The sequence below is a fragment of the Atractosteus spatula genome, chromosome 8, assembly GCF_055471065.1.
Source record: "Atractosteus spatula isolate fAtrSpa1 chromosome 8, fAtrSpa1.hap1, whole genome shotgun sequence".
Classification (NCBI taxonomy): Eukaryota; Metazoa; Chordata; class Actinopteri; order Semionotiformes; family Lepisosteidae; genus Atractosteus; species Atractosteus spatula.
Window position 1 is genome coordinate 6,299,366 of NC_142713.1, and position 14,037 is coordinate 6,313,402.

Genomic DNA, 14,037 nt, shown 5'->3' on the forward strand with positions numbered 1-14,037 from the left:
CTTTTTTTTTTTGTCGTTTTTAACGACTGATCGGGTGCAGGATTAATCCCCCCGGTCTGTAATAGAAGTCTCTTGGAGGCTGAATTGCCACTGGTGGAAGACAGGGATGCTGTTGTGTTCTGAGGATTAAACCTTGCAAAGCGAATCAAAAGGCACTTTACAATACAGTAATCAGCATGTTTTCACTCTGAAAAGCCCTACAATTTCCCATTTAGAAAACACAGAGCATTACCTTCTTGTAGCTTCCCACAAAACCCATTCATCTGCGGTTTTATTATATGGATTATACCTATGTGTTTTGTGTATCCCACTGCTTGGCAGACAAGGGCGGAGGTGAAGAAGTGTCTACTCCAAAGTGGTAAGTGGAACCAAGGGGACACCCACGGCTTTTTTCGGCTAATTCTACAAACCACGGAGGAATTTCCATTTTGTTTGCTCCCTGGGGAATTAACCCCTACGAGCTCCCCCAGATCGAAGCTTCCAAAAAATGTACAGAACAGGCGGGAGAGGGCTTTTTAAAAAAAATTAAATTGGGGACATTCGCCGTCACCTGTTGCGAGTTGAAAAGAAATGAAATGGAATAGGAAAGCTAAAATAATAAAAAAGGCCAGACTTTAGAACTTTACAGCTTTGCCCATTTGTAATGTCGGATGGAACACGTCTCTGCATTTTGACACGTGCGTTCTGTGCACTGACGCTTTGGTGAACTTTTTTTTTTGTTAAATTCTTGTTCGGCTAGCTGCTTCGGACGCAAGCAGAGGACCCTGAATCAATATATCGCAGCAGTGATTTCTGAACGTTGCGCTGTGTCGGTCTCGGGAAATCACGCGGGGCAAATAAGACACAGTGGACGTGTTGTGTAACTGTAGTACTGTACTTTCTTTTAACGGTGCAAAGTGGTGTACGACAGGTGAGAAACAGAGATCTACTGTAGTTGGAATAAAATCTGAACTCCCTCAAAGATCAACATTTTAAGGCATTCATTGCAAAACAAACCTTGCCACAATGTGGATGCAATTCTCTTTATTAACAGCAGGAAAAGCATAATACAGGATTTATTTAACAAGAATACAGAAGGCACAGTTAAGAATACTACTAATACTTTGATAAACACTAGGAGGTTTTTCTACTTTGCCTCTAAAACAATGCCTTCTTTCAAAATAACACTGCAATGGTCATTTCGATAACCAATAGTCAATCGATGGCTTGCCATATGTTGTGCTTTATTATTCACACATGCAATATACAGTGGATATCAAAAGTCTACACACCCTTTTGGAAATTTCAGCTTTTGATGATGTAAAGGCTGGAATCAAGACAAAATCCTGTCAGACCTTTTTTCACCTTTGATAAGATCTTATAACCAACAATTTTAAGTGAAAAACAAATAGAAAATGTTTAGGAAAAAAAATTCAAAAACTTTCAATTTTAATGATAAAATTCCAGGTGTGCTACACTGATAGAGCCCTATCCAAACAGTCTTACTGCTGTAATCAAAGCAAAAGGTGCTTCTCAAAGTATTAGTTGAAGGGTGTGCACACTTACAGTATGCAACCAAGGTAATGAAAGTGTTTTACTTTTAATTATTTTTTCTCAAAATAATTAATTTGTTCTTCACTTAAACATGGTTGGCTACTAGATCTTATTATATGTAAAAAAAGAACTGACACAATTTGCCTTGATTTCAGCCTTTACAAACAAAAGCTGAAATTTCAAATAAGGGTGTGTAGAGTTTTATATCCACTGTACTGTATATATATTGGAAGAACTTGATCAGATCTGTGAACTTTAAAGAACAGAAGATAGCATCTCACTGAGCACCAATGGGCCACCCAAACATCCTTAAAGTTTTTCAGCGTCTCATTTCTAGGGATATTGTGATACTGTATATTTAGTTGGGATCACGCAGTGCTTACTTAGTTTTTGGATTTCCTAATTGAAACCAAGATGTTAAGTAGTATATTTAAGGGACGTCAACTCCGGCAAAATGACTGCATGTTACAGCTTTCTTCCATCATCTTGAAATCTGGAAAAAAAATGTTTTAATTTAATATAACAGGGACAGAAGGAAAAGGATCATAAAACAAAGGCCAATATAGCAGATGCACAGGGTCTGAGAGAACATCAGTTTTGTATTTGCTCCAACGGCTTACCTTCATTTGTTTGGTAAAAATACTGCCATTTCTTCACACTCCTGAGAGGGAAAAAAACCAACAGTGAAACTAGACAAACATTGACTGTACATGGGTTCTTGCCAACTCTTTAAACATTGAACGGAATACATTTATGGTGACTTGACAGTCAGTTTCACATCAAGGAACAAACATACGTTTGGAAAGCAGTGTCATTTCTACTTGTCACAGAAATGGTGAAAACAATCCGCGTTTAACCTGGGAATGCCCACTGACACGGTGTTGTACTGCATGTCTACAAAAGATGGAACACATGCTCCTTAAGATGATTTTTTCCCCAAAAAAGGGGGGTGTGACGATATTCTGCTGTTGTTAAAGACAATGCTACTTTGCACCGGACAATATTACTGCACATACAGTACAATGCAATAAACAGTACTAATATAGTAGGCGACCTTGTTCACAAATTAACTATTGTGTTTAAACGAGATATTTTTCTCGTATAAACAAATATTTTTTTTTTCTCTGTGGCGCTAATAAGCTTCCGTACAAAAGCATAGAAGCTGCAAATTAAACTCAGAAAACTGAAATTCAAGACTGCTCCAACACTTGGCAGATGATTTTCAATGTACAGTCGGAAAGGGCCTGCACCTAATAAAACTAGAAATATTAGATGAGAAACACAAAGCTTTTATACTTTGTCTTACGTGTGTGTGATGTTTCCTCTCATGGTTAGTGGTGTTATGCATACCGGTGCTTTCTACTGGGAAAAATGGTTGTAAAGGATTATGACCATTATTACCTTTATGCTAGCCCAAGACTGCATTCAACTAACGGATTAGCAAAAAGGCAGTTAGAGAATTAAACATCTGCGAACAGGTAATGCAAGGAAGAAAGGCAAATAAAAGGAAATCAGATTTTCAACCCTCAAACCAAAACTCTTACCAAATCGCCCTGCTTTCAACAGCAGACGCCTCCTGTGGCCATCAGGTGTCCTTAGTGACCGGTCTGAGTAGCAGGCTTCCATCCCTGTCCTCCAGTCTGAAGCCCATCTCCCTGAGAGCAGAGTCGTCGGCCACGCCGCGTCCCTCCAGTGCCCTGAGCACCTCTTGATTCTGCTCGTTCTGGTCCAGCACGTTCCGGACCGCAAATATGGCCCACTGGCTGATAACTGCCGTACTCGGTTAAGGACAGAACGTTCGGTCGCTTTCAAAGTAGTGGCTTCAAGAATACAACAGCGCATTCGGGCTGCCATCTACAAACTAGGACGCCGCGCTTGAAGTGGGAAAAGCCCCACTGCTGGTGTCCGGGAATTCATGTAAAAGCCTAAAATCGATCGTAAAGGTCTCAACCCCACATTTATCTAGTACAGGAAAAGTTGAAAGAAAGAAATATCTTCAGATTTTGAGTCTCCATCTGGGTGTGCTACACGTGAAAATATATATTTTTTTAAAAACAATGTTTAAAAAATAGTGTTTTTCTTTGCTACTTTTTAGCAGGGAATTAACTTTTGCTCATACCTTTCCAGCTTGCATACCCTGATTCAGTCCCCATTGGAAACGCCTTAATTTTCTTTGCCTTTGCAGGCACTGGAAAACAAGTCCACTATTGGTTACAAATATATCTCAAGGCCTAGATCAGATCAGATCACTTTATTGGCCATATACAATTTTTTGTATGAGGAATTTGTCTTTTCGTATACCCCAGCTTGCTCTCCATGAGACACAGACAGGGAGAAAAGCCTGGGGTCAGAGCGCAGGGTCAGCCATTTATATGGTGCCCCTGGAGCAGCTGGGGTTAAGGGCCTTGCTCAGGGGCCCAACGGAGTAGGATTCCTCTGCCAGCCGCGGGATACGAACCGGCAACCTTCCAGCCACAGGCGCAGATCCTGAGCCACAGAGCCACTGCTCCGCCTCAGTAATCGGCAGCAACAATGGAACTAGCTTTCTTTCTAAAGTAATTTACCATGAACAGTCCTTAGCAAGTTCCCAAAAGACCTGTACTACTTACCAGCATTTATTCATTTACATCGTACTTTAAGAAAATTTGTTGAACCGTTATCCCAAAGGGCAAATAGACTAAATGAGACATTTATCAGCAGTCAATTAGATGCTGTACTAAATAAAAAAAACAATAAAACAGCCCTTCTGGTATCAGTCACTATGTACTGCAGTGTTACCAACTTATTAAGCAGTTATACTGGGTACTTCCATTAAACTACATATCAAAGTAATAGCAGAAGCAAATAAAATTATTTTTTTGTTAATATGAGGTATTTTAAATTCCAAAATTGACATAAAGGACTTAATCTCTTTTAGTTTCTGTTCTAAAAGGGAATGCCAGTGATCAACTGACAGGAATGTACAGCAAGTTGGTAATAAGCTCACGTCTTTAAATTTGGAAGACAGTTAGCATTAGATGACCAAGAACAAGGTGATGTCAACTTCCTCTGACTGTAAAGGGGCCTGAAATCATGTCAGGTGCATACTTCCTAATATACAAAGCAAAGCTCCCTCAATGCAAACTCACTGAAACCAGGAAATAATCTTCCTTGGTCTCCTTTAATCTAACAGGGAGTCTTGTTGAAAATCCTTATAAATTTCAATGACCTCATCGCAGGATGCCCACTCTCGGTATTATCGCAGTAATTCAGAGTTCCAGCAACTCAAATCATCCTCAGCCCTACGTAACCCTGGAGGGGTTTCCTTTAAAAAAAAACAACTAATGGTTTGGAAAACAGTTGTTTTCTCAGACGTTTCTTATAAGTAAAAAAAAGTATGGTTTCCAACTTTCACATATAGGCAGTAAGTCGAATATTGGCTGGCGCGTTTCCCTGACTCAATAAAGCACTCCATGTTCCCGAAAGAAATATGGTGGTGAGTGGCCACATACAGCCAGTTCTTCTTTGATAAAGCTGTGATAATAATGAAGTGCAACACAACGAAACTAAGCAGCACAGCAAATCAGCTGTTTCCATACAGTTGGTATGGGGCTCGTTGCTAATTTTGTACTGGAAAACATTTCTCCGAGGTACAGTAACTTCAGGACCTCATATTCCTGATTCCCTGTTACATGAGAACATTTGTGAACACTCCACTCAAAGCACTTTATAGGAAAGTGCTCCTCCACCACCAATGTGCAGGCCCACCTGCATTCTTACCAGTAAATTAACACTTTCAAATGGAAACTTTCATCCCCAAGAGATGAATAAATGTGTAATAATCCACACAGAAAAGCTTTGCAAGATCTTTCTAGATGGGGATAACGTCGCCCATATGGAAACTGGCAAATGGAAAGACGCTCTGTTTCAGGTAATAACGGTTTGAGGGGCACAAGGCGAATCGACAGCATGCAAGTTCACATACTGTGATACCAGTCCTACCTCACAGTTGGATACAATGGGTATTTCCACCATTGGGCAGCAATAATAATACTATCTTGTGTTTTAGAAGTAAATGTTAATGGGCACACAATTATGTCATTCAGCGGGGAGTACCAAAAGGAACTAATGCTGCAGCTAGTTACAACTGTGATCTCAATCACCACTTATGGGGATTTCTTTATTTTTTTTGGCGGGGCAGGATCTTCACAGAATGACAGTGTGTTAAGTTTTGCTTCTCTCGTTGGCTGCTGTGGTGTGCCTCTGGATCCACTCTCCTACCGTAAACAAAGACTTTGCTCACCATTGACGTTTGTGGGCGAATAAACTTTTAAATCGACCCGTCTGAAGAGGCAAAGCCATTAAGATGTTTATTTAGCGGAAGACCAATCAATTAACTGCCTTTTGAACAATCGGGCTAGGGTGACTCATGGAACTGTGGCATAAAGGCCTGCCAAATCAATTCAAGGCTGGTGCTTCCGTGGTTTATGTTGTGCTCTGTGACGTTCCGAGCAGAGTCAATAAAGGAACATATTTCTGTCACTAAGTTCCACAGTGGGTATTCCACTGATGAGTGAGCAGACCTTCCAAACTGTAACAGCTCCACCTTAACAGCTCCAAGGGTAAAGCACCTGACTCTGCTGTATCACAGTCGTATCTACAAGTGACGACTCATCATTTGCAAAACACCTGTCCTGTTGCTTTAACGATAATCGCTGTATGTGGTATGAGCCCTAAACTGCTTGATTATATTTTATATCTGATATCCACATCAGGAACTCCTAATCATTTCTTTACATCTCAGCTCACAGCAGCAACTCCTATACATACTGCTTCTCAGGAATGAGGAAGGGCAGATGACGTCCACAATCTGTCCGCCCATCGGGTCATACAGTAGGTTATTCAAAGGCAAACGAAACGGGGTCCTGATGGGCCAGCTGGCACATCTCTCGCAGACACCTGCAGGTACCCAGGAAGTCTCAAGGGTCAGGAGTTCCAAAGAGATCATGATGCTTTTCCAATCAAACCGTTTAGGAATTTCAGGAATTTTGTGGAGCTTAGATTAGGCCATATGTTCTGGATATCAGTCCTAAAATATAATATTAACCAGAATAAAACATAGGTCCAGGTCTAAACAGTATGTTTAGACTCCAGAATTAGAGAACTTCACTGTAATATTCAGGATGTACCCAATAAAACACTGAACAGTACATACTGTATGTACAGTGACATGCAAGATCTCACTTATGAATACCACCTGCATCTTTTGCAACTCTCTGCCTAAAACTAAATCTAACTTATTCTTAATTGAACATTTTAATTCTTTCTGGGAACTTACCGTGCTTTGTACGCATAAAATATTCATTGTCCAACCCACTGTATTGTCTTTCTGGTTAACTATTATTTTGTTCGTGAAATATCAAAACGCATAAATGCTAATGATCAAATTCTAAGTGCTATTAATTTCCTCTTTGACAATAACCCACACAATTCCTTCAGCCGTGTAATGAAAAAAAAGACAGCTAGAATATCTGATACCTTTAAGTTAACTTTAGTTAATCTGCACGTGATGTGACTCTAAAGGTCTTATCAAGCACCACCCCTTTACTTTTTCATCTCCTTTTCTTATATATCTTTTTTTGCTATACTGTACATAACATTAATTCTAATGTAAGGTAACAGGATTTATGGAAGGGATCCATTGTCTCATTGGAACCCTTTGATTTAGTGAACAACTTCACAATGCTAATATAAAAGACTAATAAACCCTTTTTTTAAAAAAAAAACAAGATTCCAAGCATTACTGTTTGCCAGGAAGCCAAAGGAGCCCTGCTTGAGAAATCTCAGTCCTACTCCAGCAGAGTTCTGCCAATTGTGGCTGTCCCTCAGGAAATCTTGGTCACACTCGGCTGGCAACATGACTCAGAATCAGAGTTCAACCTGTTTTCAGAGCAAGTGCTTTTAGTGGCTGAGCGGCCGCCTAAACCAAATTTAAATTTTTGTGAGGATTTGAGTTTACTTAAATATTATACACTTCAGCAGCTGATGTGCCACACCCTCTTTCATCCCTTCAGTGAAAATCGCTCTTACTTAGCGTGTTTTCCAATTAAAGAAGGTACGGTTTGTTATAAAAGCGGCTGTAACAGCTGCAGAAACACAGATGTCACATTTTCAGATTCTGCTCTACAGTATGCGGGCATTTTACTTCCTTCCATCCCAGGAGGTATAAGGTACTTCATAAGACCACGGCATGACTCCAGAAAATGATCTCTCCTTCGTTCAACAGAAGGAAATGGAGAAACGAGGGAAGACACGGCAGGCAATAAAGACAGACGAGATTCAACTTCACACAGGTTTTGTGAGGTAACTTCAAATTTACCGATAGGCATGAACACCGACAAAACAACAGATACCCCGGCCGACTGCTTCAACGAGCCAAGGAATTATATCGATGTGTGGTTTTACTGTAGCTGAGCAGCTGAAGGCAAGGGCCGTGAATTATGCAGAAATTCAGGTCTGAACACTGAGGGAGGAGGGGGTTCCCTTACATAGCCACTGGACCCATGAAGTAAGCGAGGACCAAAAATCCAGAGAAACTGTACATGCGGACAACCCTCCTCTGCATTCCTAAACAATTGTTCTCCTCACCACACTGCTTATAACCCATCCCCTGCAAGTCTTTCAATTATCCCTTTTTTAAGGTCATGATAATAAAAGAAAGCTCCTCTCTCTCCTTCTTATAACCTTCGAGAAAGGGGAGGAAAAAAAAAACTTTGAGGGTCAGTGCATATTTTGTAGCAAATAAACCAGTAACTAGTAAACACCAGCAGAACTGGGATGAAACGAACCGAAATGGCTTTGCGGCACAACGCAAGTGGACTTACTAATATCACTCTTTTTTTTTCCCTTTAGGATGTGGATTCTGGCAGGGGTGGGGGGGGGGTTATAGTTTGAGTCAGCCTGCAGCAAAAGATCGCTCTCCTATTCAGGAGAGAGCCGAGATAACTTTGGCCACTTTCCATGTGCATTATCAAATATCAGCCTTGGCCAGCTTGTTCTCCTCCCTTACATCGGCAACAGCATGCCCTCTTCACTGTCCACTGCTCCGCTTTCTGCTTTTCAAAGCTTTCTTACGGTTCTATAAACCGAACAGAACAGTCTCCACACTACATCTGTGTTGCAACAACCCCTTCTGCTCAGCGAGTAAAGAGGTTCATTTTTCAATGTCTCCAAAACGATGCTGGTATGAAGAAACATCAGGGGGGAAAAAAAAATCAGGCTTAAACTCTCAAGAAGGAAGAGATTATAACCTATAACACTTGGCAGCGCTGACATTTTTATGCGGGATCAATATCAGTCATGTGTACACCAACTCTGTGGTAGCGTTGAACTCTGATACTGCATTAGCCATGCTCCAATCAATAACTATTCATTTTATTACAGTGACAAGGAATCAATTCCGATTCCACTGTACCTACCACAGGGAAGACAAGGGTATTATTTATACCTGTGCACGCTTGCCAACGTGGGAAATCTTTGCTATAATTAAGTCCAACACCATTAATTAGAACTTTTTGTGCTATACTTATGGTTCTCTGCTGCAATCGCCTGTTTTTTTTTGTTAGGTGTTTAAAAAGAAATAGATGACAATTTTACAGAGCTGCTGACTATTTTTGTGCTGTTTCTTATTGAAGCTGACATTGCTCAAATCAGACAGATAGCAGAAAAACACTGGAAGTATTTATATACAGTTTTACTCCTTACCTGCATGTGTCAAGGAGCTGTGGGCATAAACTAACAATTACATACAGTAATTGCTTATGAGGAGATGTCAATGAAGTAGAAAATAGTAACAAAAAACACAAATGCTATACTTAAGACATCTGCTGCAGTATGCAAACCAGAACACATCTTTCAAAAGAGCTTACATTCTCAATGCTCTCATTAAAAACTGTGCAAACTACTTGTGCTATACATTCCCTCTTCTATACATTTTAATAGTTACCAAAATAAAAACACACACACAAACTTACAAACTTATGGTTCATGTTGCTAGGTTTCTTGGGTCTCAAACAAGATATATTTTTTACTTTAAACTCGATAAACATCACTGTTGTGTAATTAACTTTTTTTTTAAATAAGGAAAAACTCCCCCCCCCCCCCAAGAATACTGTTTTTCATAAAAACTTCAGCAAACGGCTCTGTTACAACACTTTTTTTCAAGCATCAGAATGTCGATCTTTTGTTTCAGTGTGAATAAATACATCCGTTGGGCTCTCTTTTAAATCGTAATCATGCACATTTTTCTGTCCTGCAATAAGGTAAACACAATTAGAAATGTTGTACTTTAAGGAAAAACAGATTTTTCATGACGTTTTATAGGAAAAGGGTAAAACACAGCCTAAAAATAAAAAATAGACTGTAAAAACAGTCTCCTTAAGAAAGTCATTATAGTGTTTTCTTATGCTGGGAGTAAATTATGGAGTCTACTGTACTCTGTAACTGGCTACAGTTCATACTGCTGCAAAAGGCGAATTTGTTGTGTACACTACGTAATGTATGTTTAGCAAGACTTCATTGGCAAACCTGTGCTTTACAATAATCATAAAATGTTATTAATCTAAGAACTGAGGATAAATACACTTTGAATGAACATGATCGGGACAAGAGTTTAATGGGACTTTCCCTTGCTTTGAATACACACTGCTTCTTACCCAAACTGCAAAAACCCGGAATTTCATGATGTCATTCACTTGGATGTCATTTTTCTCAGACACTATTGAGAAAATGCATCCAATGGAAACAAATAAACAGTTTGAGAAAAACAGGCAGCAAGTGATTGAGGCCGGCTACCTACCACTCCAAAACCAAACACTTTTTGAAGAAGAAAATGAAAGAGATACAAATGTCTCTTGGCATCTCAGAAGTTGGAAAGCATAAGCTTACCTAATGTTAATACCCCTGTGGCTTAAGTTAAAAACGCTGTAATTCCAAAAAAATAAGGATTACACATAGACAAACCAGAGGAGCTTATTTTTGCAGTGACAAAAACTGTCAAATTTAAAGATTTTAATACAGTACAGCTAAAATGTACAATCTGAAATGATGGATTATGATCTATTTGGCAAAGCGGGCCAACATCTAGCACCTCAATTTCTGAACTTACTGCTTTCTTTTCAACAGTACTGCTGAGCTCACGGAGCCAGTGATGAATATTACATGAGCTGGGCTCTTGACATACTGCAACGGTACAGATATCCACAGACATGCCCACTGACACTGAAGTGGTACAAGAGATTAAAATGAGTGAAAGCTAATATTCCCACTGCCCTCTTGTCACACTGGCCAAAGAGGTAAAATTCAACATGTTCTGAAGTTTCTAATCCCTACCAACACTTTAAGCACCTTTATTGTTGGACTGTGCTTTGCTAGAAAGGCCTCAGTTGTTTCCATAGAGACTGCAATAATACACCAGGCCTGTTTGTTGCAAATCTACATAAAGAACAAATGCAACTGGCAGCGCAACAGACATTTCTGGAAGAAAATCTTCACAAATACAAGTGTTAGCTTTTACAGCTTTCTTTAACTCACCCCTCCCACCCCTTATCTAAAGGGCTTTAATACCTTATATTAATCCTGGTAAGAGGCTCTATTTTATTTTAAATAAAAACAAGTTCTTTTGAGGGTAAACCAATCAGAATGAAAGTTTGTTCATTCATTTCCATCCTTGGGCACTGTGGAAACCAGGCTTTGCACTGGATTAAACTCAAATGAGGAAGTAAAGGAGGGGGAATGCATTGTTTTTTTAAATGCTATTTAATCAGTGAAAGCGCACCTTCACTTGGGTCTTTTATTGGCGATGCGTCACATACTGCACACAACATCGGATTAATTCCCGTTAATCATACTCCCCGTGAACCAAAAGGTTTTAAGGTTTTCGTTGTTTCTGAATTAGATTTAGCACCATTGCTTTAAAAAAATAAAGGAGGTAAATGAAGAAAGTTTATATTTTTGGTGTAAACAAAAGAATACACCAAACAAAAAGGAAAATGGAAATCCAGCAGGTTCAAATACAATATTTCAGTCTAAAACGCACATATCTAACAAGGGTAACCAAATTCTCAAATGTGAAATTTAGCCTAGTCCTTAAACACACTATATGAATAAAACACTGGTCTTGAAGGAACACTACTGGTTTTTATTCCAAGAAGTAAGCTAATTGATCTCCTAAATTTTTATTTACCTTGTTTCTACCCGGGAGTAAAAAAATACTCAATTTCAAGGGTACCGTCCCCTGCAACTTCAAAACACACAATTTTATTCAAGCACCTCGCTGGCTGTTATTTCTGACTAAACTGCTTGTATTCATGTAGCTCATCAGCTGATGATGAACAGACACAGGCAGGAGTGACACTGTATCAGACACTCCCACAATGAGTTTAAAAATAGTTTTTGCTTCTGCAATGGTCCAATTCATAAATAAATATTAATAAAATGTAGCAGATCCATTTTTTAGACAACCTGGATAGCCGAAAGTACTCATCATCTTTGCATCAGCGCTGCCAAGTGTTATAGGTTACAAGTATTCATCATCATTAACTATCAAGTATAAAATCTTGCAATATTTGATTTTTGCTACAAGGACAATATAAAACCTAAAGAATGGCATTCAATACACCTAAAAAAAAATAAACTTTTATCCAACATTTTTATTTAATTTCTCTATTTATTCATACAATATAAACAATGGATTCTAATGTGTGTGCGCTTACAAGCCTTAAACAGTCACATCTGTTTAGACATTTTTTTTTTAAGACCACACAAGCTATTTTTTATGCCACCACTTTAGGCTGCGTTAGGGTTTAGCTTTTGTGAAAAAAAAAAACATACTGTACATTAAAATGGGCGACTTAAGCTATGCCTGGAAAAAAAAAAGTAATCTTTTCCCCTTCTGTATCTGTAAACAGCAAAATGTTTTTGCTGCATTTGTTTCAAGAGATGATGCTATGCTTAAGATCGGTCTGAACAAACCAACACTTCTGCAAATAAAAACTCATGACATGAGGTGAAATCTTTCATTTTGTGTTTTTGTCCCGCCATTTTTCCCCTCTCTCCCATCATAGAAACAAGCACACCCTTCCCGACACATATTTTACAAACCAGGTCTGGGATTTTTTAATGAAATGTTGGTCCTGGATGAAGGCCACACTGAACTCTCTGTTCACCCCATACTCAGACCAAAATTGAAACACAAACAGCGACATGTTCCCTTGCCTCCAGGACAATGTCTAAACACATAAAAACATAAGGTCAGACCACAACAAAGGCCAACAATATGCAACCCATAACAGAAACCAGACAGACTAACAGACACGCACTCTGATTCTCAGAACTTGCCAGACAATTTCAGATGCTCATACGGGCTTGAAAAACTCTTCTTGCCCATCACAGACAACTGCCCGTTTTCCCACACCCACCACATTAAAAAAATACAACCAAAGAAGAAAAGTCAAATCGGTCCATCTCGTTTAGCTCCTAGCAAATTCCGAGCACCTTAGCATTTTTCTTGTCTTAAGGTTTCACATACAGTAGGATTCGCAGTGGTTAACAGTAGTGAAGTACTGTAGCTTGTGCCTGAACTTCACACAAGTTTGTGCACAGGGCACCTTTTCATACTGCAGGGGTACAGTTTGAGTGCCAGCAGGTGTACCAATCTGCAGCGTGATGTTGCATGATCTGATTTGATTGGTTAGTTAGACTTTACACGTTGGCGGGAGTTTTAGAAAAACTACTTTTGATTCAGGACAATCCACTCCTGGTGGATTGGTTGATAAAAACAAAGAGTTAGAAAAAATTGTTTTTGGTGGGGAAAAAAAAAACAACCTTTAGGCTCTGGTTAAGACTGACTTTCTTCCAGAAAACCACTTTGAATATAAAGGCCATTTAAGATGTAGAACAATGACAATGTAGAGGATCAAAATCTGTTTGGCCACTGCAGTAAACACTAATTTCCTATGCTGGCTCTACATAAGAAAAATTCTAAACAGCTTTGTGATTCTGACATTCATAATACAAGTACAGTACATACAGTATCAAGCTTATAATACTGTAGACTACATTTGTTTTTAAATTACCGACCCTGTGCTCAGTGCACTGAAGTATAATTTTCAGAAATGTCCTGCTAAAACCATCCTTTTTCATTGCTTATGGGAAAATGGAACTGCAGCACATTGTAAAAGAAACCAATCGTAAAAACACACAGAAAACAAAACTATAAAAATGACAACTTGTATCACAAGAATAATTAACTTTAAATAATAACGCTCATGCGAGGAATTCAATAGAACATCATGGTTTGTCAGTCTGTCATTAAAATCCCCACAGTCTTAAACCATACAAAGATGAACAAAAGAAAAGGCATTTTATTCTCTGTATTTTTTTATGACTATACATACACTATACATTTTAGTACACTAAAATTATCCATTTGTTAATGTATCGCATCAACTCTCTCAACTAAGAAAA

The 14,037-nt window shown here is 38.9% G+C and overlaps 1 protein-coding gene across 2 annotated transcripts in view; it reads right to left on the minus strand.

Annotated features, from left to right (window-relative positions):
• Positions 1-1,008: 1,008 nt before the first annotated feature.
• The window catches only part of atxn10 (ataxin 10), a 98,866-nt gene continuing 85,837 nt past the window's right edge, over positions 1,009-14,037 (minus strand). The window contains exons 11-13 of one of the 2 annotated variants that reach the window (XR_016091505.1): positions 3,078-3,303; positions 2,154-2,194; positions 1,009-2,026 (exon numbers count right to left, since the gene is read on the minus strand). Coding sequence is in view for 1 of the 2 variants with exons in the window: in XM_088924273.1 (XP_088780399.1) it covers positions 3,119-3,303 (185 nt within the window). In the remaining variant the exon portion in view is untranslated. The remainder of the gene's footprint in view (positions 2,027-2,153; positions 2,195-3,077; positions 3,304-14,037) is intronic. The other variant, XM_088924273.1, reaches the window with a different exon arrangement.